The following is a 19929-nucleotide window of genomic DNA, read 5'->3' as shown; positions in this document are numbered from 1 at the left end:
CTAAAACCAGCGATTACGTTGTGAAAGTTTTATTTAAATCCTTTCAGTAACTGATGAAGTGTTTTGCGAGCAGTACAGTCAAACAAACAGGCAAAAAACTTTATTGCTCTGCCTTCAGAAGTGGGAGATAAACCAAAAATATATATGTTCTGATATATAAACTCTGCTATAGTTTCTTTTTTTCACAATCTTACAAAATAGCAACAGAGACTTCTCCATCTGTGATGATTTCTCTTTTTGTCTTACTGGTAAAATCACATATTGTAACTCAGGGTTTACTCTACACTCAGTATTTTGTCACACTGTTTCTGTGCAGTTACAGCTGTGAGATGCACAACACACAAAAACGGTTTTCGTGTTTTTACCCAACACAACATTTAGAACAGAACTGAATTTATCTGACTGCATGTGTAGAGCAACAATGCCACACAAACACATCCCATATGACTGTTACAGCCCAGAGGAATACAGCCCCAATTCCAAAAAGCTGCACTTTTTCTCAGACTGGTGAACTTCTGCCCATTTTTATTTTCTGCAAACATTAGTGTTTTTTCAGTGTTTATTGTGGCAAATCTACAAGGAAAAAAAAAACACATTTACATGAATATCACTGTGCTCATTGAGTTAGCTGTAGTATCCATGCCAGGCAGGGTTGCCAGATAGGAAGTGACAAACTATCACACTGTCACTTTAAAATTATTGTGTTTTGACTCAAACTATCACATGTGCTGAGTGAGCTGCGCCTTCTCAGAGGGGGGAGGTTGTGAGATTAGCTGTGTGCTGTGATTGGCAAACGTGCACATGTGGGACTTGACCCTAAACGTTGTATAAAAATGGTCATTATTGTGTGTCTGGCAACACTGATGCCACGCTTTCTCATGCAGTTTAGAGCATGTAAACTTACATCCAAAATGGTGAACACACGGACGTTGGTTTGGACGGACGGTGAGGTTGGGTTGCTGCTACATAACGAGCAGCACAAGCAGCACTCTGCAATCCGCCATTACTACTGTTGTTGATTTACTTGTGCATGCACGGAGCAGCTATTGGCTGCAGCTGTCTGTGGTGCACACGTGCGATTTTACAGCACTGCAGGAGGGGGTCCCCCGAAAATCACGACTCTGAGATATGGGTTCAGAAAGCTTCAGTTTCAGAGGAAATGGCCGATGTTGCCATGTATGCGAACAGCTGAATCCCAGCAGAAAATCTACTACCACACTCAAAAACAGCGCTGTGTAAACAGCTTCTTATTTGTACCACTTACTTTGACAGCCAAAATTCGGTTATTTTTTCTTGGTTTCCACATATATGTTTACCATGTTCCATTGTGGTTGAAATATGGATTTATGAGGTTTGCAAACCATTGCATCCTGTTTTTAATTACATGTCTCAACTTTTCCAGAACTGGGGCTGCAACACAAGCTGCTGAGACACCTACTCAGTGAAGCAATGTTGTGCGACATGCTTCACCTGAGCCGAGGGAATATTCCTGTGAAGAGCAACGATGTGCAAGAGACCTTCAAACCACTTCCTGTCTCTTGGTTAGTCTACAGGAAGTCACATGGTTGCTGCATCCTGCTAAGAGTGGCTCTCTATGCTCTGATTGAGATGCATGTGTTAAGACTTTGACTATGAAGGATCACTGATATGAAGAGTGTCACACATTTGATTCTTTTCCTGGAAAAAAAAAATACTCAAAAGAGCTGAGACGTGAAGGAGTTTAAAGCCAAATAGCTAAATGAAAGTAATCCAAAATCACTTCATAGTTATTTTTATTGTAATTTGCTGATTTCTTTTAAGATTTAAGGCGTAGCATTGGAATTGACACTAAGATGTTAAGTTGAGAAATGAAATTACTTTGAAACCTTGAGAACAGCATTATATGCACAATCTTGTGTGATATTGAAAAAAAAAAGCCTCTCAGCTACTGCAACGTCAAATTTTAGCTCAATATCTGGAAAATTAACTGAGGAGTAACTAAAATTTGACTGACACCAAAAGGTAATCAGTTGTAGAGATACAGTAAGTAATTTCTTCCTGGAAGGTCAAAACAAAAACTCTTCTGTGGTTTACGATATATTTTGCAAACAGACAAAATGGTTCATTCCAATGGGTAAAGCTAAAGTTTGAAGCAAAGCTTTTGCACAAAGAGTAGCACTCTGAGTATGTGTTGGGGACTCAGTTCAGCTACAACCACACTAATATTTAGCTCAATATCTGCAAAACCGACTGAATTACAGCTATTTTTGTGTTTTCTAAAGTCAGTTGGCTGTAGCAACCATCTTGAATTGGGTTGACTCCGAATGGTAAACAGTTGTAGATGTACATCCTATTATGATTTCCTGAAGGTTTTATTAAAATCCGTCCAGCGGTTCATGAGATATTTTGCTAACAGACAAACAGCGGTGACTGCTCTTGTGCACTCTGTTAGCGCTCACGATCAGTGTTTGGAATCAGCCTCAGCTACTGCTACACCGAATATTAGGACAATATCTACAAAACAAACTGATTTATCACCATTCTTTTGGTTTTTAAGTTCTGTTGGCTGTGGCGGCCATCTTGAATCAGGTTGACTCTAAAACCTAATTAGATGTAGATGTACATCACACGATTACTCTCTGCAAGTTTCATTAAAATCCATCCAGGGCTTCGTGAAATATTTTGCTAACAGACACGCAAATAGAGACGCACACAGGTAAAAACCCTATAATCTGGGTACGCCTTTCAGTTGCAGGTGATAAAATGTTAAACTAAACAAACTATAATGCAAAGAACTGATTAAAAAAGGAAAATACATTTGTTTGTTTTGCACGTAACCTTACCAACGGGGCCAAGTCTTTTTGCTGTGCTTTCACTTGTTGCGATGTTACCCATTCACACTGACACGCTAGTATCTTCTGTTAAAATCAGACATGCAGCTACAGGCACGTTACCTTAACTACACTTGTTATCACCATGAGGTTGCCCAGCAAGATTTGCAAAAACGTGACATTGACTATTTGTGGAATTTAAAATGGGAGTAAAGAGTTGCATCAGACTAGAAAGCACCGCTAACTCCTCCTGTTAAAGTAGTCCAACTGGGCTTTTTTTTTATTGCCCACCTGCGAACGCAAAGCAGCAATAACGTTTGTCTAAATATTCCATCAACCACTGGAGGGAGTTTAATGAAACTCTTAGAATCATCATTAGGTGGACATTAAACTGAATCATTTTTAGGATCAACTCAATTGAAGATGGCCACCACTGGCAACTGACCTTAGAAAATGCAGACATGGCTGCAATTCCGTCGACTTCACTGATATTGAGCTAAAACCTGATGTGGTAGTAGCGCGTTTTGTGTGTGACATCACGCACGTTATTTTCAAGGTTTGACCAAAATGGCTCCAGCTCTGTTCGTTACTGCCACAAGACGACCTTCGCCTAAAGCTATGGCATGAAAGGTGTGCGTTCCTTCAAAGCATGCTGGGTTTTAAAAAGAAGAGGAAGAGTTTTAAAGAGAATGTGGAAAAAGATAGGATGCAGAATTAAACACATCACATTAAAATTCTTTGCTTGTTTAAAACGGTATTGTTGTGCTTATCATTATTTGTTTAACAAAAGCAAAGAAAAAAAAAAACTAAGCCCGTCCCCCCACCACAGATTTGTAGTAGTTGGTACAACGTTGCTGCAGGTCACTGAGGTTAGATGTTGCTCTCTGCTCAGCTCTAAGGTCCCACCACAGCACCAGGTTGAGGTCTGAGCTTTAACTGGACCGCTGCAGCACCTTGATTCTTTTCTTTTTGAGCCGTTCTGCTGTAGATCAGCTGCTGGGTTTGGGGTCATTGTTCTGCTGCATCATGACCCAGTTTGGTCCAAGTTTAAGCTGTTGGACAGATGGCCTCACATTTGACTCTAGAATCCTTTGGTCTACAGAGGAGTTCATGGTCGACTCAATGACTGCAAGGAGCCCAGACCATCAGCCCTCCACCACCGTGCTCAACAGGTAATTTGAAATGGCTGTGCTGGTATGCTGTTTGGGTAATCATCTCGACTTTCGTCTCACCTGTCCAGAGGACACTGTTCCAGAAGCCTTGGGGTTCATTGAGATGAAAGCTTTTAAACCCAAGCAACCCTTTCAAACAAGCCATACTCGTTCAGTCTTTTTCTGGTATTACTCCCATCAACATCAACATTTAACCTCCTGTAACTGAGGCCTGTAGAGTCGGATCCCCCCCACAATAATTTCTCTGACATGGCACGGATTGACATCCTTTCTGGGATGCCCACTCCTGCAAAGATCGGCATCTGTCTTGTTTACCTTCTCACAGCAAAACAACAGACAATTTGGAAATGCCGTCGATTGATGCCATTTCCAAACAAGTGCTCTCCAAGGTCTTTGCTGATATCTTCCCTCCTTGGCACTGTGGTAATATAAACCTGAGAGCACCAGAGCAGCAACCTGACTAAACTTCGGCTTTTATTAAAATGCTGATGATTAGCTGTTTAATCAATTTAATTAGTAGAACTAGGTTCTTAATTGCTGTGGAAGTTGAGTGGACTAAAAGTGTTTTGTTAAATAGGTACGGACAGTGTTCTTGTTCATCTGAGGCTGTATTTACTTTAAAACCTGGTATAAACTAGATACATTTTAACTTTTAGTCTGTTGAATTCAACCCTATTTGGTGTGGTAGTAGCCGAGCGCTGTTCCCAAAGCGTACACAGAGCGCACCATTTTTGCCTAAGATTTTGGCATCAACTGTTAGAGTCAACACTGTCAGCCTATTTGTGAAAATATCACACGACCCACCGGGCAGATTTTAGTGAAACAGAACTGACTGACTTTACGCGAGGTCGAGTGTAGCACCATTTACAAGCCGAGTTTATCGAAACTGTAAGATTGTGTTTTCTTCAGCCCGCCCTGAGTCACAGATAGATGTGTGAAAGTGTTAGGGAGACGAAGTTCATCCCAAAACATGTCCCGTCTAAAGCTTGGATTGTTTGCAGCCAGGGAAGCACTTTAGGTCGAAGGGTCAAAGTGCAGGAAGTGCCAGATACCTCCCGAGGTTGTTGCAGTACTGACAGCCAAGGACGGGCCACGCGGATGTGAGCCATCCCTCACATTCCACTCAAACGTTATCTGCTCACTCAAAACTGACACCCTGGCACTGTGCCAGAGCTTCCTCCAGCCTGACCCAACCAAGTTCAGCTTCCACGACCAAAGGTTTCATGTTTTTCTTCTGCAAATCCTCAGCAGTTTTCTCACTGGGAGCCTGCTTGTTTGCCGCTTAAAAAAAATGAAAACACTTGAGAATGCAAGTGTTTGAGTTAAAGCAAGCAAATTTTGGATGAAGGCAACAGTAGCAGGTTTTGCAAAAAAAGATCACTGCTTGCTGTCAAACAATGTTTGAGCATAAATAAAGTCGTTCAACTTTTATAAATACCTAAGACTAAATTCTACACTAAAGGTCTTGTATTTCCCGTTGCCTTTCATGCCAGATGAAAGGCAACGGTTTTTAGCGATTTTTATGTTTTTTGGCTGTGGCGGCCATCTTGAATCAGGTTGAGTATAAGGTTGATGTACATCCATTAAATACTTCTTGAAAGTTTCATTAAAAGTTGTTCTGTAATGTATGAGATCTTTTGCCATCAGTAAAGACAAACGAACACACACACACACACACACACACACACACTTGTTTTTCTATCCTTGTTAGGACATTGTATTGACTTCCATTTATTTCTGTAGCCCATCCCTGACCCTAATCCTTTACCAGCACATAATTAACCCTAACCTAAACCCTTTTCACACCTTAGCTCTAAACCTATCCACTAATTTAAAAAAAGGGAGTTCCACCTTTTTAGGAATGGGCTTTGGTCCCCATAAGGACTACCGATCCTGACAAGTAGGTGATTATTACCAAAAAACAAGGTCCTAAAAAGTAGCAAATACCAGGCACACACAAACATCATCACTCCGCCTTCGCCTTTGAGAAATAACAATGGCAGTATAATAGAGAGGTGAAGAATGGAGGACATTGTATGTCACAAAGGAAGCTACAGGAGTGAAAGGGAAAGTTTACAGGATGATATGAAGTATGGTTTGGAGCCGGTGGCACGCATAGACAACAGATCATAACTTTGTCCAAATAAAAAGTCCTTTTAATTAACAAATAAGAGTGTTTTAAATTTCATTTTTCTAAGATATAATTTTATATCTTAGATCTATTTTTAAAAGAATATTTGGCTTAAAACACAGTTATGGGCCCTCATAGAAAGCACAGCTCTTCAAAAAAATAATAAATAAATTCAGATTTAAAAAAAAATCCAATTTATTCATATAGCACATTCAAAAACAACTGCTAAAGTGCTACACGCGAAACAATAAATAGTAAAAAGATCTTGATTATTGCCCACTGCTAAAAGGCAAAGGTAGACAATTATGTTTTTGTCCGTTTGTCTCTGTCTGTTAGCAAAATATCTCATCAACAAATGGACTGATTTTAACGAAACTTTCCGAAAGTAATAACTGGATGGACATCTACAGCTGATTCCTTTTTGGAGATAACCCAAATCAAGATGGCTGCCACAGCCAACTGTCAATAGAAAACACAAAAATGTCCGTAATTAAGCCAATTTTACAGATATTGACCTTAAAATTTGGCGTGGTAGTAGCTGAGAGTCATTCACAACACATACTCCGAGGGTGGCGTCTTGTGATACGAGATCGAGCATAAAATTGCTGTCAAGTTTTGACCAAAAAGGCTATACGTGTATTTTCTCAACATAAGATGATCTCTAACTGTGGCACGAAAGGTGGCGGTTGATTTGCATTCCTTCAAACTTGCAGTATATTTTTTAAAAACTCGACATCACCTTTCACCTCTCTCCGCTGGCCCTGCAGAAACTGAACTGGAGGTAATTACAGGTTCTGGACAGACTTCGGTTCCCCAGATGGGACATTCTTAGCGAGCAGCCCCTCCCTGGAAGTCCCTCAGTGCGCAGACTCAGTGGCTCGCGGCTGTCAGGGCAAGGCAGACTTGACAGTATGGCGGCGGAGTGCAGCCGTGAAGATGCTACTGTCGCTCGTCATGTTCCTGTCGCCGGCAGCACGCAAATGGACCACTGACGGCGAAAAGAGACGCGACTTTACCGAAAGCGGCCCGTCGCCTTGAGCTCCCGAGATGGCCCGGCTCGCCGACTACTTTGTTGTGGTCGGATACGACCTCGACAACCGAGGTGGGTTCCTCGAGTTTAGCCTGCCCCGCTGTGGGTAAACAGGAGGGCGGGAGGGAGGTGGGGACCGGCCGAGGCGCGGTCTCACAGCTGACCGAGATTACGCGCTGTCAGCAGGCGACCCTGGCGAATTTAGGCCGTGGTCGCGAAGGCCTCGTGGGATTAGGGCACTTCTGTGCGACTCTGGCAGGTGTTGTGGCGCAACTTGAGAACAACCTATACGCACATTTCTTTACCTGGAAACGCACTCTCTGGCCCCGGCGAAACGGACACCGATGACAGCAAACTTATTTAGCTAGGCGCTAACGTTTTAGCCCGGCTAGCTCTGAAGGTGGGGGCTGGCTGTTTGGTCGCCAGTGACCTAAGGCGGATTTATCCACCCGTATTAAGCGAAACCATCCCTCGGCGTCCCATCTTTTTCATTTTTTCACATCATTTTTCCAAGCAGAAAGTTTCCCCAGGATGTTACGGGGGAGTAGTCAACGTTGTGAGCACTCACATCGCCAGGAGTCCTGAGTTTCGTATTGTTTTCTGCGTGTTTTTTGTGAGGATTAACCTAGATAGATGGCTTTATCCCTCCCCGCCTGAGCCCCTCTCTCCGGAGCTCTGTCCCCCCTTGCCTCGTTGGGGACTTTCGGGCTCGAACCGTCATCTGAACCCCCTCCTTCCAGCCTGAGCCCTGGCCTAGATCTGGGCACTCCAGTCATGAAATATTAATGTCGCCCATCCTGTGGAAGCGTGCAACTTCTGACATGCTTAGAGGCTTTTTATTTATTGTGGAGTGGAGTTTTTTTTCCCCCCTCATGATTTATTCATGAGTGGCAAATTGTAACATGGCAAGTTCTTTTCCCCCCCAGGACTAAAAGCAGGCAGAGAACTGGCTCTTATCTTCATGATGCCGGATCAGTCCACATCACGTTTTCTGATTGTGTGACGGAACTTCGTTGCATCTTGTAGTCATTTCAGACGGAGCTGAACGCAGGATGTTGTGAGGTGGACACTGCAAGCGCTGCAGAAAGCTTCCTTCCTGTTCTGCAGTGCCTGGAAGCAACGCAAACCAGCACACAGGCCTGGAAAAAGCATCTGGGAAACAGACATTAAAGCCACAGTGGCTTTTAATGGATCAAAGCACTCGTGCCCTGTAAAAACAAGCGCTCATGGTTAATGATGATTGTTGGCATTGCCTAACTACTGCTGCCTTAAACTTTGCAGGAACTTCACTTAGGGGGCAGGGATCTTTAGGCACGTCACGACTCAAAGGGCTGTGATGTAAAACGATTATTGATGCATCTGCTGTTATCAGGCTTGTAGATAAAACACCGGGAGCCAGCTGGTAAGCTGATGACGTTTAGCGAAATCACTGAGAAAATGAGATATTGAGACAGAAATACATATTGTATTTGACAAATAAATGTTGATTTATAGAGTTTTGTGTCCAAGTAAGAGTGCACAAAGATGTTTAAAATAAAAAAAAAAACAACTAATAATCCCCGGCTGCTGAACAATAATTGGCATAGATACAAATTTAATATTGGAAAAAGCTATAGGAAGCTATTGCAATTAGCATAGTTTTAATGCCTGGAAATAGATATACAAAGCAAAGCTATTACTAAAAACAGTCATCTAATGATGGCCTTAACAATTATTTAGACATTCACTACATTGCCAAAAGTATTCACTTGTCTCTCTTCACACACACATGAACCTGAGTGACATCCCGTTCTTAATCCGCGGGGTTTAATGGGATGTTGCTCCACCCTTTGCAGCTGTAACAGCTTCAACTCCTCTGGGAAGGCTTTCCACAGGTTTAGGAGAATTTATGGGAATTTTTGACCGTTCTTCTAGAAGCTCATTTGTGAGATGTTGGTCAGGAAGGCTTGCCTCTCTGTCTCTGCTCTAAATAATCCCAAACTGTTCCTACAAAGTTGGGAGCATATAATTGTCTAAAATGTCATGGTCTGCTATAGCATTAAGAGTTTCTTTCACTGGCACTAAGCAGCCGACTCTTGAATCCCAACTCTTGAAAAACAACCCCACATCATGATCCTCCCTCCATCAAACTTTACACTTGGCACAATGCAGTCAAACAAGAACTGTTCTCCTGGCAACCACCAAACTCGGACTCATCCATCATATTGCCAGACAGAGAAGTGTGATTCATTCCTCCAGAGAACATTTCTCCTCTGTTCTAATCCATTGGTGGTGTGCTTTACGCCACTGCATCTGACGCTTTACACCTGTTGATGGAAGGCTTGGATGCAGCTGCTCAGCCATGGAAACCCATTCCATGAAGCTCTCCATGCTGTTCTTGAGCTAATCTGAAGGCCACATGAAGTTTGGAGGTCTGTAGATGTTGTCTCTGCAGAATGTTGGTGACCTCTGTGCCTCAGCATCCTCTGAGCCCGCTCTGATTTTACATGTCCTACCACTCTGTGGCTGAGTTGCTGTCAATCTCAATCACTTCTAATTTGTGATAATCCCACTAACAGCTGGCTGTGGAATGTTTAGTAGTGAGGAAATTTCCCTACTGGACTTATTGCACAGGTAGCATCCTATCATGGTACCAGGCTGGAATTCACTGAGCTCTTGAGAGCGACCCATTCTTTCACTAATGTTTGTAGAAGCAGTCTGCATGTCTAGGTGCTTGATTTTATGCACCTGTGGAGATAAAAGTGATTTGAACACCTGAATTCAATGATTTGGATGGAAGAGTGAATACTTTTGTTGTTGTTGTTGTTTATTTTCTGTCAGGATGATCCTACTTCTGTTACATTCAGGTTCAGGTTTTGAGAAGGCCAGTCCTTACCTAATAGTGTTATGCTGTGTGTGTGTGTGTGTGTTTGTTTAAATCAGGCAATGTCTTTACTGCAGTGGCAGTGAGATTTAGGTCACATAAATACTAGTACTAAAAAGGTCCTATCAGTACTGACTTAGAGACAGCTCCAAACTATATTTCACCCTCCACCATGTTTTGCAGGTGGCTGCAGACACTCAGTGTTGTACCTCTTTTATTTAACCCCCTCAAATGTAATTTATATTAATCAATTCTGATGACATGTTGCCGATGGTTCCTAGTCTAGTTCTCATGTTATTTAACATGCTTCAGCTTTTTGTCCAGTTTCCCCATCATTAAGAATGTCTTTTTGTTAGTCGTGCTTTGAAATCATATCTGATCATTAGACATGGGGTGGTATGAGTTTTTGACAGTTTGATAACCTTGAGGAAAAATACCACAGGTTTACAGTATTTAAACAAAGTCAAGTGAAGCCAAAGAAGACAATAAAGGAGGACCCCATTGTTAAAAGCAAATCATAAACTAGAGGCACTCAGAGACCACAAACCTCCACCAAAGCCATGGCGTCATGAAAACAGTCAGATCCGGATTGTGATCTGGATCACCACCAATATTTTACCACTTTTTGAGACAACCTTTCATGAAAATGTGTTAATTAGTTTTTAAGTTATCTTACTAACAGACAAACCAGCACTACTGAAAATATAACCTCCTTGGCAGAGGTGAAAAGCAAAACTGGTATTTTCCAAAATGCATATTGACGAGCCTCAAAGCTTCTGTGAGAATGTCCTTAGGACAGATGAGACAAAAATTGAGCTTTTTAGACAACCCATCAGCTCTGTTCACTGACCCAAAGATGAAACAAACAAAAAAAAGAAGACTGTAGCTACAGAGAAACATGGAGGAGGCTCGGTTCTGTTCTGGTTCTGCTTTGCTGCATCTGACACAGGGGGTCCTGAATCTGTTCATTACAATGAAATCTCAAGACTATCAAGGCTTTCTGGAGTTAAATGTGCTGCTCAGAGTCAGAAAGGTTGATGTCAGTCACAGGTCCTCCAACATAAATAATATTATATAATAATATTAATTTTCTTTCTTTAACCAAAGAGTACAAACAAATTTGTCTCTATATAAGAGCATTTGCCTAGCATCATCCAAGGCCCTTTTAAATATAACAAAGTTACAAAGCTTTAGGCGTTTTACCACTGTAATTACATTTTGAATTGTGAACATTCACATTTTGAGGGTTTGTTTTGTTTGAAAACTCCAATTTATGGGCTTTCTTTTCGCTAAAATCACACGAACATTTAAAAACCTCTTGACTGCTAATAACACAGGCAAACTAGACAAAGAAAATGGAAAGAATAAATGCAAAACCTGTTATTTTTTAAATATATATATAAAATTATTTATTGACCTACATTTGTTCAAAAATGTTGCACGCCACTCAAAACAATCCGCCTTTTTTCATACTAGGAGGCTCTGGAAATGTTCTTTGAGAAACCCTGAATAAACTGTAGTGAGCTTCTACTTTTGTAAATAAATCATTATAAATAAGTCACAAAAGTTTTTTTTTTTAAATTCATGTGGCTTAATGTGCTATTTATGTTGTACATCAAATATTAAATTTATTGCTTTTATTTAAAGCACCGACCCCCCCGTGTCTTTCTCCTCCCCCAAGGCCAGCAAACGCTGTATGTGATGCAACAAGAACTTCTTTTCATACTTATTTTTGTGTCATTATAAACTACAGAGCTGCCCTGTCGTCTGTGCCACTCGGAGTAGCCTAAAAATGTGTTTGCTGTAGGTTTAAACTTTCATTATAAAATTAGCAAAAAGAATAAATAGAGGCAACACAGGACCATGGAGTCCGGATTAGTGACCTCAGCCCAATATTCGCTTCAAGAATGACATCAGTATCAAAGCCAATCCCAATTTGAGATCAAATTGGGCCCAACTCTCTAATCATGGATTTCTGTGTAAATAACTAATAAATGCAAACATGGAGAAGGTGGAAAGTTTATAAACGATGTTGCATAAATCACTATTAAAAACTGCCGGTGTGCAGCTTTGTTGCTGTTACAGGCCTCTAACATTTCAAACTGGTCCTGATCCGACTGCAAGCTCTGTGTGTGTGTGTGAGTGCGAGTGTGGCGAAGAGGCTGTCTGAGCTGTCACTCCGGCTTAAAAACAACCGTTTCACATTCTCTTAAGAGCCACAGCTCACAGCTTTGATGACCAATCCCTCAAAATCCAGGGCTGGCAGCACATAGATGGAGGTGTGGTGTGTTGTCCCACTGTCCTGAATGAGACCGCCTCAAACAGAAACACACAAACAAAAGCACGCCCCTTCCCTAGTTTTCAGACGCGCATAAGGGGATAATTTGGATTTTCACTCTAAACATAAGTGTCCCTGGAGTCCTCTCCCCAGCTTCCTGTTAAACCCCCCAGACTGTAAATCCAACGGGCTGCCTCGTCCCGAACATTGTGAAGGAACCGCTGACAAAACAGTGACACGCTGAGGATTTTCTCAAGGGGAAGACCACACCCCTGACAACTATGAACTTTTCTCAGGCCACAAGGAGACATGTTGCGTTTTAGATCTGCGAGTAGTGTGAAGTTGCACCTGGGTTCAGGACAATGTAAGCAACCTGACACTTCAAAACACCAACACACACACACAATAGAATGGATGATCCGAGGCTCTGTCCCCAGGTTAGCAGTCAGGCTGAAGTATCAGTAGACTATTTGAAACTAGAGAAAATCCATTTTCTGTATAAATGCAGTTCTAGATGACTTATGAAATTTGCTGAAAAAAGTTGAGACTGATTTGTTAAAACTAAAAGAAATAACACAGGCTAAAGGAAGCAAAACGCTAGCTGAAAGCCCACAGAAGGAGAAGGCTAGCTAAAGGCCCACAGAAGGAGAATGCTAGCTAAAAGCCCACAGAAGAAGAATGGTAGCTAAAAGCCCACAGAAGGGGAACGCTAGCTAAAAGCCCACAGAAGGGGAACGCTAGCTAAAAGCCCACAGAAGGGAAACGCTAGCTAAAAGCCCACAGAAGGAGAACTCTAGGTAAAAGACGGAAAAAAGGCAAGCTAAAAGTTGCAAAAGGCAGACTAAAACCAAAAATAGCACAAAGCTAGTTAAAAGGTAACAGTAGCATAAGAACCTAAAAATAGAGCAAGAGAGCAATGTCTTTGAAGGAATAGAAGAGTTCTCAATGTATTTCTGTGGGGAACACATTTGTAAATAAACTAAACTAGTAAGTTACATAGCATTCATTTCCTTAATGAGCTGAACATGAATGGCTTAAATGGCACAAGTATGAAGAAACGGATTGCAACAGGGTGTGTGTTGTGAATGACTCTCGGCTACTATCACATCAGATTTTTGCTCAGAATCTATCAAACTGACTGACTTTTAGCTGTTTTTGTAAGGGCAGTTAGGTGTGGTGGTGGTCTTGATTTGGGCTGGCTCCAAATGGTAATCAGTTATAGATGTGCCTCCACAGATTAGTTCTTGAAAGTTTCATAAAAAAGCCATCTAGGCATTCATGAGATAACAGACAAAAACACAGTTAAGAAGGAAACCCTCCAAACCGTTCGAGGGTTTTTAGTTTTTCTTTTTCTTTTTTTTTTGGTGTTAACTGCTTCATAGAGGCAGATGAGCAACACTGATGTCAGCTCTGAAAACCTGTCGGCGCCTACCCTTGTAACACATTCCACTTAATGACAGCCAGCAAACACACACACACACACACACATACATACACATACAAAAACAGTAACAGGATGCATGAAATATTTAGACACAGAGCGGAAACCCCACTGTACAGCAGAATTCCTTGTATTCTTGGAATCAAGGACAGTTCATTCTCAATGAATTGCGGCCACTTTTCTTCGCTGATTTCTGAGTCATGTGTAACATTCTGAACATGTCAAAATTTGAACAAAACTGAAAAAAATATATTGCATTATTCCCTGTAGAGTTGAATAAGTGCAAAATACACAGTTAACTTTCTGTTGTTCGCTTTATTACTGCCTGCCGCTGAAGGCAAATGGGTGAAGTTCTTGCCTGTGTGCGTTTTCTTATCTGTACCATTAGCAAAATATCGCAGCAAATCATGGAGTCTGCTAACGTTTCATATTGTTTATCTATGGAAAAATAGCTAACGTTAGATGGGTATTTGCATTTGAGCTGAGCTACCGTTTTACGTGGAGTACAACTCGTTAGCTGCCTCAATGTTGGTATAAGATGCATTTTATGGTTTTACTTACCTGATTCTGACTGCAGCGCGGCACCAAGCTGAGGCCATCGTCTCTGGGTCTGAGCCTCCAAATCGAAGCTGGAGCTCCACAGACTCGCTGCAAAGGCTAATAACCAACTCTGGGGATTAGCTCACACTATATTAAATATCAATTTAAAATGTATTGGCATTATATGTGGTAAGTAATACATCTTGAATGAGATTGACTCCAAAACTTGATTGGTAATTGTTTTCTGAAAGTTTCATTAAAATCCAAGCAGGAGATATTTTGCTAACACACACACAGACATTGGCAATAACATAATGGCTACTTTGTTTTTGGCGGCAGGCGATAACGAATATCATTGTCAGTGTTTTCAGAACTTTTTGGGTCAGAGTTTTAGAATTTCGCCGTAGCCCCGAAGAAGAAATGTTCGGGACTAAAAGCGTTGAATCGGTTTTAGGGCGCGTGATGGCGAGCACCGATTTTTACGTGACTGTGCGTGAAGCTCAGAGAGGAAATGGAAACGTCGCCGGCTGAAGGCAAGATGAAGTTATGAGGTGAATGGGGTAGAGGATTGTGTCGCTGCCAGCAGTGCCTGCCTGTGGGCAGCCACTTCCTCCTCCCCCTCCTCTGTAGAGCGAGGCTGCTGCCTCTTAGGCCCTCCAGAAATAACTCTCACAATCAAGCTTTCATTGGGGACAGAATGATGTCGGGTCGCAGCCGTGGTCGTGGCACACGGACGCGTCTGTGTTTGTGTGGGCTTGTTGGCTTGAGCGGCTCTTGTCTGCCGCTCAGATGGCCTGCCTGCTTGGTCACTGCTGGCAGCGGCACGCACGCTGTGTATTTGCTGCATTGCCCTGGCAACATTTATCCGTTTTGCTGTGTTTTGACAAGTAAATCGGGTCTGTTTTGATTTTTTATTTCGAAACTGAGGGGAGAGATTAATTGTTTCAGGGCAGTTTTAACTTTTAGGTAAACTGGGATAAGTTAACTTTCCATAACTTATGATAATAAGACAAGATGAATACAAGCTAATATTGAAACAAATTTGCCATTCTTACTGACAGTTGTCGCCTAACATGACTAACATTATTACTTTAGTCTCACGGTGTTTGGATGTAGTTTAGCATTAAGACTGCCATGTTTTGGATGTTATGGAGAGTTATTCTGACGGTTGCCTGTTACCTATTATCAGTCAATACACATTCATAAAAAGACTCCTTGAAAGAATGCATCACCCTGCTCTAAAGAGGAGACACAGCAATGATGTGTGTGTGTCATAAACATCTTATGATACTAGACAAAGTGTCCCTGCCTTCTCTCGTTGGTGGGACTTGAAGCCAGCAGGAATTATTTTATCGGGGGGCTGCCATGTTGGATTTTTGAAACCAGCGTCTGCGCACAAGGGATGAGAGGCTTTATGTCCCGCCTGCTCCCCCGCTCCCAGTCATAGTGTCGCATGAGCTTTCTTTTAAACATCCATGCATCTTCTTTTACCTGTTTCTCCTTTCCGGGTCGTGGGGAGCTGGCGTCTGTCTGCAGCTGTCACTGTGGGAGAGGCGGGGGACACCCTGGACAGGTCGCACGTTCATTACAGGGACACATAGAGACAAACGAGACAGACAACAACTCATGCTTTCACTCTCACCTAGGGACAATTTTAAAGTTACCAATAAACCTAACATGCATGGGAGGAAACATGAAACAATTAATTGCAGCTGAACATGATAGAAAAATGAATGTGTTCGTACAACAACAAGGTCAGCACCAGGACAAAAATATCATCCTAGGTTTACTTATTATTTTTTTTACCAACAGCATTGTCCCATTTATTTACATGGAGGGGGCGGTACTTTAAACCTGTACTACAGGGAAGCTGGTCCCGTTCCAACTTCAACGTCTGAGCCCAAGTCAGGCGTCTATCCACATACAGTCTTCTGTGTGTGTGTGAGTGTTTGTTTGTAGCATTAGCAAGACTTTTAGAAAGTATTCAAAGAATGTACATGTACAAACACAAATCGAGTCCAAAACGCTAACAGATAATGCAAGATCACACGAGATACCGCATGAGATTTGCACAGAATGTTGTTCTCAAGGTTTAAGAAAACTGACCGTTTCTCCAACATTTCTCAACACAAGATGATTTTAGTTTAAAACTCTGGGATGAAAGGTGGCAGGTGATGTTCATTCCTTCAAGGAATGCTAGGTCTTTAATATTAGATTAGTGTTTAAAGCTTTAAAGAACACTAAATGTTTATATTCCAAGGGGTAAATAAGGATTTTAACACTTTTTATGATCAATTTTGAGCTCAGCTTCATAAGATTTGTACCTAGATTATTAGTTTTTACTCTTTGCTTTAGCAGTCTCTTCTCTTCTCCTTTTTTTCTTTGTAGATAATGAATCAAGAACACTGAAAGAGTTACTGGTTGGAGATTAGATGTCACCTTTATGAGATGACTTCCAGATCAAATCTGTTTCAGAAAAATAGCCAATCTGCCAGTCTGACACACCGTGCGTGTTTGAATCTCATATGTGGCCTGTGATTGGTTTGATGTGCAGATGAAACTATTTATTTCTGGTTTCCTGTTGCTCCTTCCTCCCCTGTAAATGGGTCTGATGATTTTTTTAAAGGTTATTCAGGCTATAGTTCAAGCACTTTGGGTTTAGTCAGTGCAAAGCAAAAGGAGATGAAACAGTTTGGATTTTGTCTGAAAGAACACAATTTAATTTTTTTTATTTCTAAAAGTTATGACAGTCGTGCTACTTCATCCTTTATCTGTTGCTGGAAAAATCCCAAACTGTTATGTTCTATACGTTCAATGCAGAATTATAAACATCTGTGTCACAATAACTGAATTAAAGAATCATCCTAGTTGTTCTAGCCTTACTTGAAGGAATGCATATCGCCTGAATGACCCTCAGCCACTACCACAGCAAATTTGAGCTCAGTATCTTTAAAGGTTACCGACTTATTCCCTTATTTGTGTTAACTGTGGTGGCCATCTTGAATTGGATTGCCTCCAAAGTTAATCAGTTGTAGACGTGCATCAAATGATTACTTCCTGGAGGTTTAGTTAAAATCTGTTTATTGGTTCATGAGATATTTTGCTAACAGACACATGAATACACACGCAGTCGTAGCCACCTTTTGAATTTTTAGGCGGTAGTTAAGAAATGAGCTCGTCTAAGATGTTTGCGTTTGCTGCTGCTAGCTGTGATCGATGGAACGAGCTGAGGTGTGTTTGTGTTGAAGTGCAGTTGTATCCTGGATAAGCTCGATTTAGCAGCACAACATCATCACTCGAAAGTCAGAGTAACAGGCCTGCGTTCTGTGAGCTTTGGCAGGTCTACCCTTTTGAGTTAGTTTGTTGGCTCAGACTGAAGCTGAAGGAGCAGCCACCGACGATAACAACCGTGTCATGACAAGATGAAATCTAAACCTCATGCTGTCATATTTTATGTTTTTAAAAAAAAGAAAAGAAAAGCGGAGCTAAATGTGTGCTCCCTTCAGCCGCTGTACACCTCCGAGGCCACTTCCTCTACTGAAAAGCCTTTTCTTTTCGTCTGGGGGATTTGATGGTGCAGACGGGGGGAGGGGTGGGGGTGCATTAGTTTTGGAGGAAGGATGTGAGTTTACTGAAGAGCTTTTGCACAAAGAAATGTCCCACATTGTCTCCAAGGCAACGGTGGCTTCCAGAAAGGTTTTTTTTTTTTTTTTTTCCTCACTTGGCTTTCTAAATCCTCAGGCAGTTGGTTCTGAACCTAAACTCGGTGATAACTAAAGAATCGGCATTTATTTAACAACGAGAGCTGGTTGACTTTGATGAAATTTGTTGAAGAAGCTGAAACTTAGTTGTTAAAGTTCGAAAATGAACAGAAGCTAAAAGGAGCACAATTGTAGCTAAAAGGGGCACAATGGTAGATAAAAGCTAAGAGGGGAACAATGAGAGCTAAAAGCTAAGAGGGGAACAACGGGAGCTAATAGCTAAAAGGGGAACAATGGGAGCTAAAAGCTAAGAGGGGAACAATGAGAGCTAAAAGCTAAAAGGGGAACAATGACAGCTAAAAGCTAAGAGGGGAACAATGAGAGCTAAAAGCCAAAAGGGGAACAATGAGAGCTAAAAGCTAAGAGGGAAACAATGAGAGCTAAAAGCTAAAAGGGGAACAATGAGAGCTAAAAGGGGAACAATGAGAGCTAAAAGCTAAAAGGGGAACAATTGGAGCTAATAGCTAAGAGGGAAACAATGGGAGCTAAAAACTAAGAGGGGAACAATGAGAGCTAAAAGCTAAGAGGGGAACAATGAGAGCTAAAAGAGCAATGGTGGTAGCTCAAAGCTAAAAGGGGCAAAATGGGACCTAAAAACTAAGAGGGGAACAATGGGAGGTTAAAGGAGCAAATTGGTAGCTATAAGCTAATAGTAGCAAAATGGCACCTAAAAATACCAAAAGACCAACTGAAAGCTTGAAGTAGTGACCATGATAAAAACAGGCCCAGATCACTGAAGCAGATTTGAAAGAGAACAATGTTCACCAGTGTGAATGCTGACTCAGTGTAAGATTATCTCAAGTTTCATCATCTGACACCAAATCGTTTCTCATTAAAATGCAGAGAAGCTGTGTGGTACCGAAGTGACCGTTTCCTCAGTCCCCAGTGGAAGGGCCTCATTTTGTAACTGCATTATGTCCCAGAGGGACTCGAACTGCCCCGTCATATTTTGCTTGAAAGTCTGCTTCAGTGATCTGGGCCAGAAACGCTTCTGCCTGTGTTTGTGTAAGAAAAAATGCTTTCTGGCCAGCAGAAAGAACATTGTTGGGGCGTGGTGTCAGCTTTGAATTAAGTGATGTCAGTGTAAATGTTTCAGATGTTATCATGCTGCCGATTCTTTTAGTGAAACGGAGGAGTTCACCGCTTTATGTTGTGCGTCTTGTCGCCAACTAAAACATCCTCGGGTTTTAGCTTTTTGGTAACTTGAGCCTGCTTTAGAGGATCTTCAATACCTCATTTTCTCAAATTATCAAAGGTGCACACAAACCTTGATGGAAAAGAGAAAAAGCCTCTTGAGCTGTTTCGTCCCAGCTACTTCAGTTGCTGTGGAAACGGCCTGATGATGTGTCTTTGTGGTTTGAAAGCTTCTAAACGAGAAGTTGCGGTCGGGTTCAGCAACGAGCCCATGATGCACTCAGACTCTGAGCTACTTGCTCATTTCAACTTTGCCATCCTTCCCCGTCACGTCGCCGCTTCAGTTCCCTCATCCAACGCCGCTGGTTGTCAGTCATCTGTGTGAGGAGTCATCAGCAGCTCTGGCACACGTGTGCAGGCCTTGTGCCTTCATCTCAGCAGGCCCACTCAGCAGATTTCGTTCTTAGTTTCCACCAGTTATCTTGAAAAGTACAATTATTAATTCTGGCCAATGACTACTTGTTAAAGTAGTCATGGGCCGGTATGAAATCCTGATGGTACGACGACTTTGAGCAAAAGGATTATGGTTATAAAGCATAAAGTGCATTACGGGATTTATATACAGGTGCTGGTCATAAAATTAGAATATCATGAAAAAGTAGATTGATTTCAGTAATTCCATTTAAAAAGTGAAACTTGTATATTATATTCATACATTACATACAAACTCATATATTTCAAATGTTTATTTCGTTTAATTTTGATGATT

The 19929-nt window shown here is 41.6% G+C and overlaps 1 protein-coding gene across 3 annotated transcripts in view; it reads left to right on the top strand.

The window, feature by feature from the left end:
• The first annotated feature begins 6991 nt into the window (after window positions 1–6991).
• sbf1 (SET binding factor 1) overlaps window positions 6992–19929 on the top strand; it is a 67852-nt gene continuing 54914 nt past the window's right edge. For all 3 annotated transcript variants that reach the window (XM_017432568.3, XM_017432569.3, XM_017432567.3), the window contains exon 1: window positions 6992–7215. In XM_017432568.3, the coding sequence (XP_017288057.1) occupies window positions 7161–7215 (55 nt within the window). In that variant the 5' untranslated portion in view covers window positions 6992–7160. The remainder of the gene's footprint in view (window positions 7216–19929) is intronic.

The sequence above is a fragment of the Kryptolebias marmoratus genome, linkage group LG18 (genome assembly GCF_001649575.2).
Source record: "Kryptolebias marmoratus isolate JLee-2015 linkage group LG18, ASM164957v2, whole genome shotgun sequence".
Lineage (NCBI taxonomy): Eukaryota > Metazoa > Chordata > Actinopteri > Cyprinodontiformes > Rivulidae > Kryptolebias > Kryptolebias marmoratus.
Note: the sequence above shows the minus strand (reverse complement) of the source record. Positions and strands in the feature narration are given on the sequence as shown.